Here is a 12,934-nt window from a genome sequence, read left to right on the forward strand (position 1 = left end):
GCACGCTCGCGAGGAAGGACATTTGCAGAAGTCCTGGCAATCAGTGCACGTGCCTATAAGATATCTTAACTCCTGTCCGCTCTCGGGGAAAGCGGCAGATTCAGGCCAGTTCTCCTTCCTTTGCGCAGGATCTACCGGCAGGAGGTTTAAATAACAGCTCTTCAGATGAGAAGTGGATACAAGGACACCCCCAGGACTAAGCTGAAGCTCCAAATTGGTGCTTTGGGGTTTGTTTTCTGCTCTTGTCACAGCAGGATGCTCCCTTCGCTGCATTTACTCCTTGCCAGCACTCTTGTGCACGCAAGGCTTAAAGGAGAACAGGCATCAGAGCTGACAAATTACCCCCCAGCCGGTACTCGGGCTGTAATTCAGCATCACACCTTCTCCGTCACCATCACCAGCTGCAGGAACCACCATCCTTTCCAGTCCCAACCCTCATTTCTCTGTCCCATCACTGCAGCCCACCGACCCCTCCGCTGTCCCCGGGCAACTGTTTGGGGGACAGGTTCACTCAGGAGAGCCCAGGGACGGGGACGGCCAGGAGGCACGTTCAGACACGGTCTGAACTAGTGTGGAGCAGCAGCTGCTGGAGACGTTGTCCATTTGCAGGAGTCTCAGTGATTCCTGGCAGCTTTGGAGAAGACGGAAAGGACAGGCTTAGTAGATCTTGTAGAAAACAACTCCACTGTTTGGTAGCAACCAGGGGACTGCATTTTTTGGGGGTGAAGTGCTCAGAGACTATTTTTGCTGGGATACAGTCGGAAGAGGAGGAGAAAGCTGTCGGAGCAGCACTGCTGCGGTCACCGTTTGCATTGTCCGTGCCAGCGTTCCCTCCCGCGGGTGCCCTGTGCCCCTCCGTCCCACTTGCCGGACCTCTCCCCACGCACAGAGCCAAGGCAGGAGACCCACGGGGTGGGGGACAATGTGCCCTGCCCTCTTCCCACACGCACCCCGGCTCCTCTCCCCAACCAGCACCTCGAGAGTCCGTCCCCCCCCAGCAACCGCGATAAGACACGCGTGTGAAGAATCTGGTACGGAGCCTGTTAACAAATGTGCAAACGCCACGGAAGCAGACCAGGCGCCGTTCCCTCTGTCCCTGCTCCTGTCACCCACACTCACTCCAGGCATTCCTGGCACAGGTCTCCTCAGGCTCACCTCTTTGTGCCGGGGCTGATAAATCCTCCGAGAATGAGTTTATTTGTGGGTGGTTTTTTTTTTTTTCTTGCCGAGGGGTCAGGGCAGCTCCCTGCTCCCCGTCCTTCCCTCCTGAGACACGGGCTGAAGAATTCCCCTCCTGGCCAGCTGCAGGCAGGGTCCCTGGCACATGCCTTGGGCTACCCGAGATGGTCCCTGCCCCACCAGCCCCCTGCACCAGCTGAAACACCACATCCAAGCACCGTCAGGAGCAGCCCTGTGGTTTAACACCAAGGGAGAGGAGGAGAAGGGTTGTTTAGGAACGATCGTAGTTCCTCAAAAAGGGATAAACTGGCCTGAGATCAACTATCACTCCTCCTCCTTTGGTGGCAATGCCTGATGCTCCTGGCCCTGCTGAGGGTGGTGACCAGGGTGCAAGGAGAACCTGGTTGACTTCTCCAAGCAAGCCCCCAGGTTGCCCACTCCTTGGGGCTTAGGGCTTGGTGGCTTCTCTGGCTGTAAAGTGGCTTGTGCCCCACAACCAAGAGCGGGAAAGCAACGCTGAGGGAGACGGCGTCTGGCCATGGTGGGCACCGAGAGGCCACTTCACGGGGGGAAACAAATGCAATAGTGACTTCAACAGCACAACAGGAGCAGCAGCAGGTAGGAAATAGTCACTTCCCTTTTAGACAAGGGACAGGGGAAAAGAAAAGGCAAGACACTAGTACAACCAGAACTACCGCTCGAGCTCCTTCAGCCCCTTGAGCTCTGCTTCCCCCGCAGGGAAGGGATTTGCACAGAGGGAAACCGGGGGAGAACCGGGTGCACAGGCCGGCGTCTGTCCTGCTGAGCAAGCTAAAAGGATGCAAAAGCACTTGCAGTTTCAGGAGACAGCAAAAGGAACAGTGAAACCAACCACGGTGTCCCCAGGGAGGAGCTACACCACCAGCATCTTCCTTAGGCTGCCGTCCCCTCTCCAAGGGTCACCCGAAGGAGCGACCGGACGGTGCCCCGGGTGCCCATAGCCCGGCTGTGCGGGCAGAGGCCTCCCAGGGGCATCACTGCTCCTTCCCAGAGCTCAGTACCACCTCCAGCCCCTTCCAGTTACTGCCCTGCCCTTGCTCCACTTTATATCCACTTCAAAAATGACTTATCTTCAGCTTTCCATCTTTTTTATTTAAAAAAAAAAGCACCTTCTTTTGATCACAAGGAAAGCTTCAATCTTCAGCAATCAAAAATATTACAACTATTTCTTTTAAGTCTTTGGGGAGAGTTATTCAATTAAAATGCAACTTGCTACTAAAAATATAATCAAAAAAACCCAAAAAACCACCAAAACAAAACCTTTTGGAAAGTTTTGCCAGGGTCTTGTACCACTTCACCAAAAACATCTGGAAACCAACCGAGTTCCCAAGAGGATATTCATTTTCCAAGTGCCAGCCTCTTTCATGTGAGATTTGTTAAATGGGACCACACGGTCCGTGTTCAAAGAAAAGGGGGAAACAGGAGAGAAACCAACATCCCAGAGAAGGCGTTAAAGGGAGCTTTGAAGTAAACCACAAGTAAATTAACATTAATATCTACTTCTTTCAAACACGAGGAGCCCCAGCGTTTGCTGCGTTATGAAACCCCCTGTTGCTGTTGGGGACAGGAGACTCTAACGCAGGCTGTAGGAAGGATGAAAACACAGAAAACTGCCACTGCCTTTCCTCCGAGCTCTGCTTTGCTTCGAATGTCCTCTGCTGGTCAGGGAGGTGGTTTCAGTTTGGATGCTCCCAGATCATTCCAGGCCTGGACAGTTACTCCTCTGCTAGTCAAGCAAAAGTATTTACGAGGAATCCCTGGACAAATACTAATTAAACAGCGATTAAGAGCTGGCAGGGTAAATTCTTACAGGATTATATTCAATAGCCTCATGAAACTCCATGCAATTTTTTTCCCCAATTGCTCTTTACTGCTGCTTTCCAGTAAGAAACGCGGAAAGCAATGAACGTTTGTTGCCTCATAAAAATACGGTACAAGAGATGTGGGTTCCGAGGGGCTGACCTTGACCCCCGCAGCCCTCCCTATCTGTAACTGCAGCGCTGCACTGGGGCTGGCCAGGAAACACAAGAAAACAAACTGAACACATCACAGTAGTGCAGAAGGTTCCTCCCAGGGGATGATTCCAAGGGCTGTTATATCCAAACCGGCGGGTTGTGGTTGGATTATTTTTTTTTTTTTTATTTCTCACCATGTGCATGTCATAACCTTCCCCCAGCCTTCTCAAGGCTCTCCTCGCCCCCCAGCCCCCTGCCCAGAGCTTCCCCAACCAGTTGCTGTGATGGTGTTGGGGCTTTCCTTTACGCTGGGTTTAATTTCCTCCACAAACGGTGCCGACCTCCAGCAATCAAATTATCAGCAGCATTAAGGGACGCAGCTCAAATACGTACCCTACACACCCGATTTGCCAATCCTTATCACAAAAGTTAATATCGTTAATATGTCTTATTATTCCCAATACTCCGATTGACGCTGGAAGCTCAGAGACTGTGAGAAAGACTGTAGCACCCCATCAGGAGAGCTGTAGTTCTCAGCCCCTGATGTACTGATGAACAGCTGCTACAATGAAGGCTTGTTTTCTTCCTTTTTTTTTTGCAGAACAAAGGAAAAAATACTCCAACTCCAATGTCATTATGCACGAGACGTCACAGTACCACGTGCAGGTGAGTGTGCGATGAAACGTTAAGGGGCTGAAAGGCCAACGTCAGCGGTAGGTGCTGGTCACGCAACGTGTTTCGTTTGTCCCGGACCTTCGTTAGGCCAAAGAGGAGCTGGGAACCTTCTTACAATAAGCGAGTGTGGCTCTTCACACACTTTCAGACTTCGCCATCCACTGGGATTGAGCTGTGGGTCACCATGGTCCTGCCAGCCCAGACCCAGGGGCTGAGACCACCCAAGTCCTCTCAATCACATATAACACCCTACTGAAGCTGGAGTCATAGAATCACAGAATGGGTTGGGTTGGAAGGGACCTTAAAGATCATCCAGTGCCAGCCCCGGACACCTCCCACCAGACCAGGTTGCTCAAAGCCCCCTCCAACCTGGCCTTGAACCCCTCCAGGGATGGGGCAGCCACAGCTTCTCTGGGCAACCTGGGCCAGGCTCTCACCACCCTCAGAGTGAAAAAACTTCTTCCCAAAATCTAATCTAAATCTCATCTGGGCTTCTCATCTGATTCCTTCAAGCACAAAAGGGTAGGAAAATAAAGAGCGTATGTAGGTGGAGCACAGGAATTTCTTCACCACAGACACTTTGAGGAGATAAAGAGCAGCACAATCTCCGAGACAATCCCTCTCCCAAGACTGACCCCACTCCTTCCCAAGTCGGAGGTTTCAGGCTGGACTGGACCCCTCTTTTCTCTCCTCTTACATATTGACTGCTCTGTCTAAAGACAACACCAGCTCTCCCGCCATCTTTTATTTTTCCACTGCTCCTCTCCAACCAGGGGAGGTTCAGATTGGATATTAGGAAAAATGTTTACACAGAAAGGGTTATTAAGCCTTGGACTGGGCTGCTGAGGGAAGCGGTTGGAGGGATTCAAAAGCCGGGTTGACACAGTGCTTAGAGACATGGTTCAGTGATGGGTTTTACCAGAGTTAGGTTGATGGTTGGACTCAACGATCTTAAGGGTTCCTTCCAACCCAGACAATTCTATGATTCTAACCCCTTGTTTTGGAGAGCAGCAGTTGTTCTGTTGTAGCGCAGCATTATTTGAAAGTCCAAGCGAAGAGACCCAGGTAGAGCTCACAGATCCCCCCACAGGGCTACAGACCACTTTCCGCGGTACAACTCCGAATCGTGCTTACATCCCACAACAAAGCCAGGTCCAGACTTGGATGGTTCTTTTCAACTTTAAATTTAAATTGAAAATGGCATACAAAACCATCATTTATCAAAAGTTTATTTCCTTTCTGAATAATCAAGATTCAGTAAATTAAAAAGTGTTGAGTAATTGGAGAGAGGAGAATAAGGGGAAAAAACCCAGATGTTAAAAAGACGAGGGAACGGCTGTACAAGGAAATAGGAAACGGAGAAGCTGTTGTCCTTGGTTCCTCCTCTGCATTTGAAGGGGAATGGTGGGAGCTGTTGTTCCTCTCATCACCCCATTAAACCCCTCTTCATCAGCATGGAGAGACGGGTTAAAACCAGGGTTCCCGTGGTGGTTACAGGAATTCATCTGCCCAAAGAACACAACCCACCCCGACTACCGTCTTTCAGCTCTCGCTCAGCTACTGTGGCCTCTCAAGTAATTCAAAACCCTTCAACCACAACAGGCATTAAGCCAAATTCTTCTCCCAGAGTCCCAGACATCCACTTTAAAAAAAGAGGAGGCAGCCTGGCCATGCCAGGCCCGGTGATTCCTGGAATACAACACACTGGTCCAGGCCAGTGGCCTCCGTGCCACGGGAACAGAGGTGCCCTCCGAGGCCAACTGGACCATTCAACACTGAAAATTGGGCAAGACAAGAAAGAAAAAACATTTTACGAGGTTCACATTTAGTAGAGAGAGGGTCCTCTCTTCTCTGATTGAAGACCCCAGTCCAGCAGAGAGCTTAAGTACACGGTGAGAAATAAAGGAGCCTGTTCAGTTGCTTTAAAAGACATTTAGACTTTTAAAAACGCTTGTTTGGAAAGAGGCCCTGATCTCCATCAGGGAAACTAACCCGATGTGGGGCAGCTGCCCCACCGGTGGCCCTGCCCCATCGGTAGCGCTGCCAACCATCCCCATCAGCGACTCCTACCAAACAAAGTCACTCACGGAAGCAGAGAAGGGACTTTAAACAGTGACACGTACATGAATTCTTCATTAATTATGGCATATGCCACCCATTTGTGAGTCTCTGCCTTGAACTTTGACCACGGCAAACAGGACTCCAGTGGCAGGCAGGGAGGCAGGAATAGGTTTCCTCACAAGGGGCATTTTATACCCTTTGAAGTAATTATAAACTGATCAAAGTTTAATAGCAGAGTCATTTCCCATCTTACAAAAGCTTATTTGAACGTCCATCTGGACAAAGAGGGGTTTTCACGAGATAAATCAGAGACTTCTCTCCGTCTCACCCCACCAGTATCTAAAGTAAACGGAAAAGAAAAAGTATCCGAATGAGTCCCAGTTAGACAAGTAGCTCTCCCCTCTGTGAAAATTCACTTACTTAACAGTAAACAATAAAGGAATTTATGAAGATTGTAAACCTGGCAGTTACAATAATCCAACAGATAAGAATTCCCGTCATCAGGGATAAACCAGTTCACTGCTCAGAACTCAGAGGAGAGGGTTTGTGACATCTGCACAGATAATACTGACTTCGCAAATACCTTTTCGGGCACTATTTTACAATTACAGTAACATACACCCGAGCGTGTTTTTCATATCTGATCACGTGGCTAATCTCAGCTTTCAGCTCAAATACCTGCCAGGAGTTTTATTTAGACAGTGCCTCACCCAATACCTTTGCTTTATGAAGTCGGGGCTGGGTCTCACACCCCGCGGTGTTTATCCTCTGCTCTTTCCAGCCTTTGCAAATTATCCAACAGGCACCTTAATCAACAGTTTGATCACCACAAGACCTCTCCACTCCTAATTCCCACCATCCACACGTACAAGTACACGGATCCTCCTCAGGTCCATCTGGTCTCTATCAGACCCCAATGCTCACAGCCTCTCCGAGGTCCCTCCGTAACCCATTTCCACGGCAGGACAGTGCTGGTTCCCTGCCTGCTGCTGGACCAGGCTCAGCTTTTCCTGCCTCTTAGTCTCTGTCCCGCTTCGCATCTCCCTGGGATTTTATAGGTTAAAAAAAAGGAATTCCTTCCCCAGGAACTGTCTCATCCTCCTCCATTGTCCTCTGAGGCACATACCTCATCCAGTTCTGGGCTCCCCAGTTCCAGAAGGACAGGGAACTGCTGGAGAGGGTGCAGCGGAGGGCTACAAAGATGAGGGGCCTGGAGCATCTCTCTTACGAGGAAAGGCTGAGGGACTTGGGTCTTTTTAGTCTGGAGAAGAGAAGACTGAGGGGGGATCTGATCAACGCCTATAAATACTTCAAGGGTGGGTGTCAGGAGGATGGGGCCAGTCTTTTTCCAGTGGTGCCCAGGGACAGGACAAGAGGAAATGGGCACAAACTTGACCATAGGAAGTTCCACCTAAACATGAGGAGGAACTTCTTCCCTTTGAGGGTGGCAGAGCCCTGGAAGAGGCTGCCCAGAGAGGTGGTGGAGTCTCCTTCTCTGGAGACATTCCAAACCTGCCTGGACACGTTCCTGTGGGACCTGCTCTGGGTGGACCTGCTCTGGCAGGGGGGTTGGTCAGCCCCAGAAAAAAAACTTCCTAAACCCCAAAAAGGTGATGTCTCATCACTGGGACAAGGCACAAAGACAAGGGATCAGAGAAAAAACAGGCAAAACTCATCCCTGGAGACAACAAAGAGCCTCTCCAAATTTCACATCCCAATTTGTGCCTTGCTTTAAATACACTCCATTTTTCCAGCTCTTGCTTTAAAACCAGGCTGGAGGATTTATGCAAAACCAAGCTGGAGTTTCCAGTGCCACCACCCACACAAACAACGCAGCACGACTGCTTCTGGGGTTGCCCCACTGATGCCCCCAGACCCACAGTGAATGTGATGGATCTGCTCTGCCCATAGCACCTGGGTCTCCCCGCCAGGAGGGTTAATTGCTCCATGGTTCTTCAGCTGACCCACAGCTCATACAGCAGCAACACGGTATTTTCCCTGATGCTATTGAGGGGAAGCGGGGCAAGAGGGTCCTGCTGCTGGTGGATGGGCCACCGATATTCCAGGGAAGAGAGAAAGAGCTGGGATCTGGCCCGATAAGCCTCCTTGGACTAGCTGTGGCAGAGACATGTTGGCCAGGCCTATAACTTGCCCATTCAAAAAAACCTCCTGCCTTTCTCTCCTAAAGAAAGCGGTTATGGGAGGGAAAAGCTTTGGCCGCTTTCCCAGTCGGGCATGTTCTCCTTCCCTTCTCCTCACCAGGAGGACAGCAGAGGGAACGAGGTGAAACGGGACCATTTCCTTTTACTTCCTGAATTTTTTTCCCTTCCCCTGTTGTCACCCGAACACGTGGCCTGGCTGTGCTGTCACTCGCACGGGGACAACCGCACGGAAAACAGCCTGGCTGCTCCGAGCAGGCAAAGCTCCCAGCTCCTCCTGCCCCGCAGTCCCCTCTGCCGGCAGACACAGGTTCTCCCCATCCACAGAGAGCAGGGTGGAGAGAAATAAGTCACCTTCACCCACTGCTGGGAGGGGGGATACACACACCATGCGGATGCCACACGCTTCCTGGGGCTGCCTTCCCCTCGCACGGAGCCCCGGGAGCAGCCCAAAGCCTGGGGTGCTGTTTAATGACAGAAACTCCATGTAAATACGAGTGCCGAGAGCAAGGTTGGACACAGTCAGACACAGTCAGAGCAGGGATGGCACAGCAGGAGAGTACAGTCACATCTGGGATGTCACCACCTTACCCGAGCTGCTCCTAGCCCAGTTCATGCACAGGAGGGGAGGAGAGCATGGAAACCAGGCTGGATTTATGGGAGAAAAACCAGGGTAATCCAGCAAAGCCACTTGAGGGACAGAGCAAGTAGCAAAAAATCCTCTCACAGTAAGCAACACCAATTTTCACCACCACAAGGGCTGATTTGGGAACTTTTGGGTGTAAGGCAACAGGAGGGGATGGAAGGGCTGGTGTGGTCGGCTGCTGAGCTGGGGCTGTCTCGCAGAGCAGTTGGATTTGCGGTGCAGAATCACGGAATTGTCAGAGTTGGAAGGGACCTCTAGAGATCACCCAGTCCAACTCCCCTGCCAAAGCAGGGTTGCCCAGAGCACATCACTCAGGACGGCATCCAGGCAGGCCTTGAAGATCTCCAGAGAAGGGGACTCCACGACCTCCCTGGGCAGCCTGTTCCAGGGCTCTGCCACCCTCACCGGAAAGAAGTTTTTTCTCATATTTAAATGGAACTTCCCATGTTCCAGCTTGTGCCCGTTGCCCCTCGTCCTGTCACTGGAAACCACTGAAAAGAGTCCGGCTCCATCCTCCTTCAACCCACCCTTTAGGTACTTGTAGGTACTTGTACAGAAGCTCCCTGGCCAAAGCCCGTACATCCCGTAGATCCCACCGCAGCACATAGGACTATTTGCCCATGGCTTGCGCGACCTCTTTGCCCGGGACAAATTCCCTCTGCCAGGGAGATCTGCTACATGAGCCAAGCAAAACGCGAGTCCTTTTAGCTCAGCAAAGCGCAATTCAACCACCGTATTGAAGCTCCCAAGCCAGTTTTAGAGAAGCCAGTGGGGACTAACTGGTGCGTACAAAGCATTTGCAGACAGGCGCTGCTGGACGGGGGCCAGACCCGCCAGAACTGACATAGAACGAGATAAATATGCAAGCGGTGAAACTCCTTACGAAAGCCCTTGCTGCGTTATGAAACCCTGATCTTTCACCACTATGGACGAGCTGGTACTAACAACCAGAACGAACGCTTTCTGCGGCGACTCTTTCATGCCCGTGCTCTAACGAGCAGACAAACAGCAGTTCAAGCCTTTAGAGATGGTTTCACCACCAATTTATGGTACTCACACACACACCTCCATCAAAACTTTTTCACCCTTTTTCTCCTCTTTTCCTCTCAACTCCAGCACTTGGCCACGTTCATGATGGACAAGAGCGAGTCCATCGTGACGGTGGACGATGCCATTCGAAAACTCATCTTGCTCAACTCCAAAGAGAAGATCTGGACGCAGGAGATGCTGCTGCAAGTGAATGACAAGTCCATCCGCTTGCTGGACTGCGAGTCCCAGGTACCCTGAGCTCTGCGAGAGCCACCCCCCTGGGGTGCAGTGTGTGCCCTTCCCATTCTGCCCAAAAAAGGAACCCAAAGAAGGACAAATCACTACCAAAATCCACTCCCGGGTGTGCGGGGGTTGGCAGACGCTAATTCAGAAGACAGGTAGGTGTGGGGTGATTTATTCACAGCCCCAGACACAGATACTCCAGGTGAAAGATGCCTCGAGCTGTGCTCCAGGCCAGCAGTAAAGCTGCTTTCTGTGGGAGTGATGCAGACTTAACAGGTCCACAGAGATCTGCATAAACAGAGAGGACAGGACATACTACTTGAATTTCAATAACACACAGGATCGCCTGCCTGAGAACAGTGCCCCATTTTGACAGGGGATAAACGTACGTGCACAAAGGGCACCTAATCGGAGGGGAAGGAGGATCCAGATGGGGGAGAGGGCTGGTGCTGCCCTGATTTTAGCAATGAGAAGCTAAAGAATATCAGCCCAAGGTCATGCAAGGAGAGAGGAGGAGGAGGAGGGTGAGCTCCTCACAGAAAGTATTTTTTCCTCCCAGTGCTCTGCTGGGATGCATGACAAGTGTACTGGTGCGGGCAGAGCAAAGCAAAAAGATGGAGAGCAACAGAGCTCAAGTTACTGAAGTCTCACGCTGGGCCCCGTATTGAGGGCTCAAAGGAGAGCAAGAGCTCACCTCTATTTTCCATCCACCCCTCTCCTAAACCACTGCCCCTCCGCAAACCTTGTGTCTTTGAAGAGCCCAGCAAAGCACAAGCTCTGCCAGGTCTCTCTCCTCAAACGGGGATCCCAGGAGTTCACAGACAGGACCATTCCCCGTCAGTTCAATGGTTCCCCGTGGCCTGACACCTTCCTCTTTCTCTTCCAGGAGGAGCTGGAGGACTTTCCCCTGCCGACGGTCCAGCACTGCCAAACGGTGCTGAATCAGATGCGCTATTCCTCCATCCTCCTCCTGGTGTGTCAGGATTCGGAGCAGCACAAACCCGACATCCACTTCTTCAACTGCGACGAGGTGGAGGTGAGCAGAGCCCTCCTTGCTGGTGTGAAACGGAGGACAAAATATGCCCCTCGCTGCCCGCCAGCCCCTTCTTCCTCTGCCCACTTAAACAGCCCTTAATCCTTTCCAAAGCGAAGCCCTTAAAAACATTCGCTGTTTTATCTTTGAGGCGGAGATGGTTCACGAGGACATAGAAAGTGCCCTGGCAGACCACAAGCATGGGAAGAAGATACGGCCGCAGACACTCAAGTAAGTACCGCAGGGCACAGCCGGGAGTTAAAAAATTAAATTTATAATGGTGCATTCACACACCAGTCTCCGAAACAGGACCAGCAGCCACTGACGGGGTTGTTCCGCGCTGTTTCCCTTGCAGAGCAAACCAAGAAAAGATCAGGCAGAGACAATCCATCCTCCCACCACCCCAAGGGCCGGCTCCCATCCCGATCCAGCACGACATGCGAGGCTCAGGGATGAACAAGAACCGGGTGGCACCCCCTTCCCAGCACGATCCAGGTACTGGGAACACTCAGCAAGTCCGGCCTGGGGACGGGGGACTCGTCAGCCCAGACGGCCAACCCTCCTGTGATGACCTGTGGTCGTTCCCTAGAGCACAGGGAAGCCCAGGGGTTTTTCAGTGTTATAACGAAACACAGACACACACCAAAGGCACAACAATTTGCTGCATCTCTGGCTGTGCTTTATAAATGCTTAAAAATTGGGCAGCAGCAAACATTTCTACCCACCGGGCCAGCGATAGGCATCTTCTCAATGGCAGCTCAATAAATCAAAGCTCCCAGAAACTCCTTGTAACATCACCTGTATTTGGGGGATACCAAAATTCCCAAAAGACGTGAAAGCCCCTGGTAAAACTGAGCAATCACATGAAGTTTGGATCAGGCACCAGCAATCTTAAAACGTATAGACAAGACAGACCCGGTGAAAAAGGCGAATTCCTGGCTCCACTGACTTCACAGGAGCCAAGATTTCACCCTCAGAAATCGCGTGGTTTGCATGAACTCTCCTAGAGCTGAGCGTGGAAATGCAGGTCTGAGCTCATCTCTCTCATGTGCTAATCTCAAATCTTCTTCCCAAACCATCCTGACTTCAGCCCGTTTGAGATGGCTTGAAAAAGAAAAAAAACCACAACACAAAACACACACACAACTTGTATTTCTTTTTGGAGAAAGAAGTAACAGAAATAAGCTCTTTCTCTGACAAAAGCTCAAATTGATTAAAGCGATGTGCAAACTGTAAGCTTTTCTTATCACCGCCTATTGTACCACCTTCTCTTGGGATGAATTGCTAGGTTGGAGGAAAACACATAATCAGGGTACTACAAGAAACTCCAAACACTCATTTCCCAGGTGGGATCTGAAGCCGAGCGGCTGCTCTGGCCTCCTGAAGGGAGAACCTATTCCAGGTCCGGTTTTGCGCGATGAAAATAAGATCCATATTTCAGAGCTGGACCACGTATAAACATCTCTGTTCTGACGCACAGCAGTTTTTAATGAAACGGCCACCTTTAGCTCTGCCCTTCCCTGGATAAAGCTTTAAGCCCGGTGCTTACATCAGCGGAGCTGGGCATTTACCCAGATGGGATTTCAGGCTCTGAGGACACGGAGCCTGGCACGAAAGCAGGTGACAGGAGGCAGCCTCGAACGATGCGTGTTTGCCGAGATCCCTTCTCTTTTGAAACACGCCTTATTGCTTTTTTCTACAAAACCCGTCAAAACTAATCACCTCGTTTTAGCACTTCAAGGTGACGCACATTTTTCACGGTTCTTTTGCCAAAACTGCCTCCCCGGTTCTCCCACTTAATAAATCCCGCTGTGCCAGCCCTTCCAAACCCCATTTCACCCAGCTGACGTGCCATCCTTTTCCACAAGAGGCCACCCAGCAATTTCTGATGCTAAAATATCACCCCCTCTCTGAG

At 51.1% G+C, this 12,934-nt stretch overlaps 1 protein-coding gene across 1 annotated transcript in view; it reads left to right on the top strand.

Moving 5' to 3' along the window:
• The window catches only part of EPS8L2 (EPS8 signaling adaptor L2), a 44,770-nt gene that overhangs the window by 14,056 nt on the left and 17,780 nt on the right, over positions 1–12,934 (top strand). Inside the window, exons 2-6 of the mRNA XM_074148647.1 lie at positions 3,775–3,839; positions 9,831–9,992; positions 10,873–11,022; positions 11,171–11,250; positions 11,375–11,514. Coding sequence (XP_074004748.1) covers positions 3,775–3,839; positions 9,831–9,992; positions 10,873–11,022; positions 11,171–11,250; positions 11,375–11,514 — 597 coding nt within the window. The remainder of the gene's footprint in view (positions 1–3,774; positions 3,840–9,830; positions 9,993–10,872; positions 11,023–11,170; positions 11,251–11,374; positions 11,515–12,934) is intronic.

The sequence above is a fragment of the Numenius arquata genome, chromosome 6, assembly GCF_964106895.1.
Source record: "Numenius arquata chromosome 6, bNumArq3.hap1.1, whole genome shotgun sequence".
NCBI classification, from domain to species: Eukaryota; Metazoa; Chordata; class Aves; order Charadriiformes; family Scolopacidae; genus Numenius; species Numenius arquata.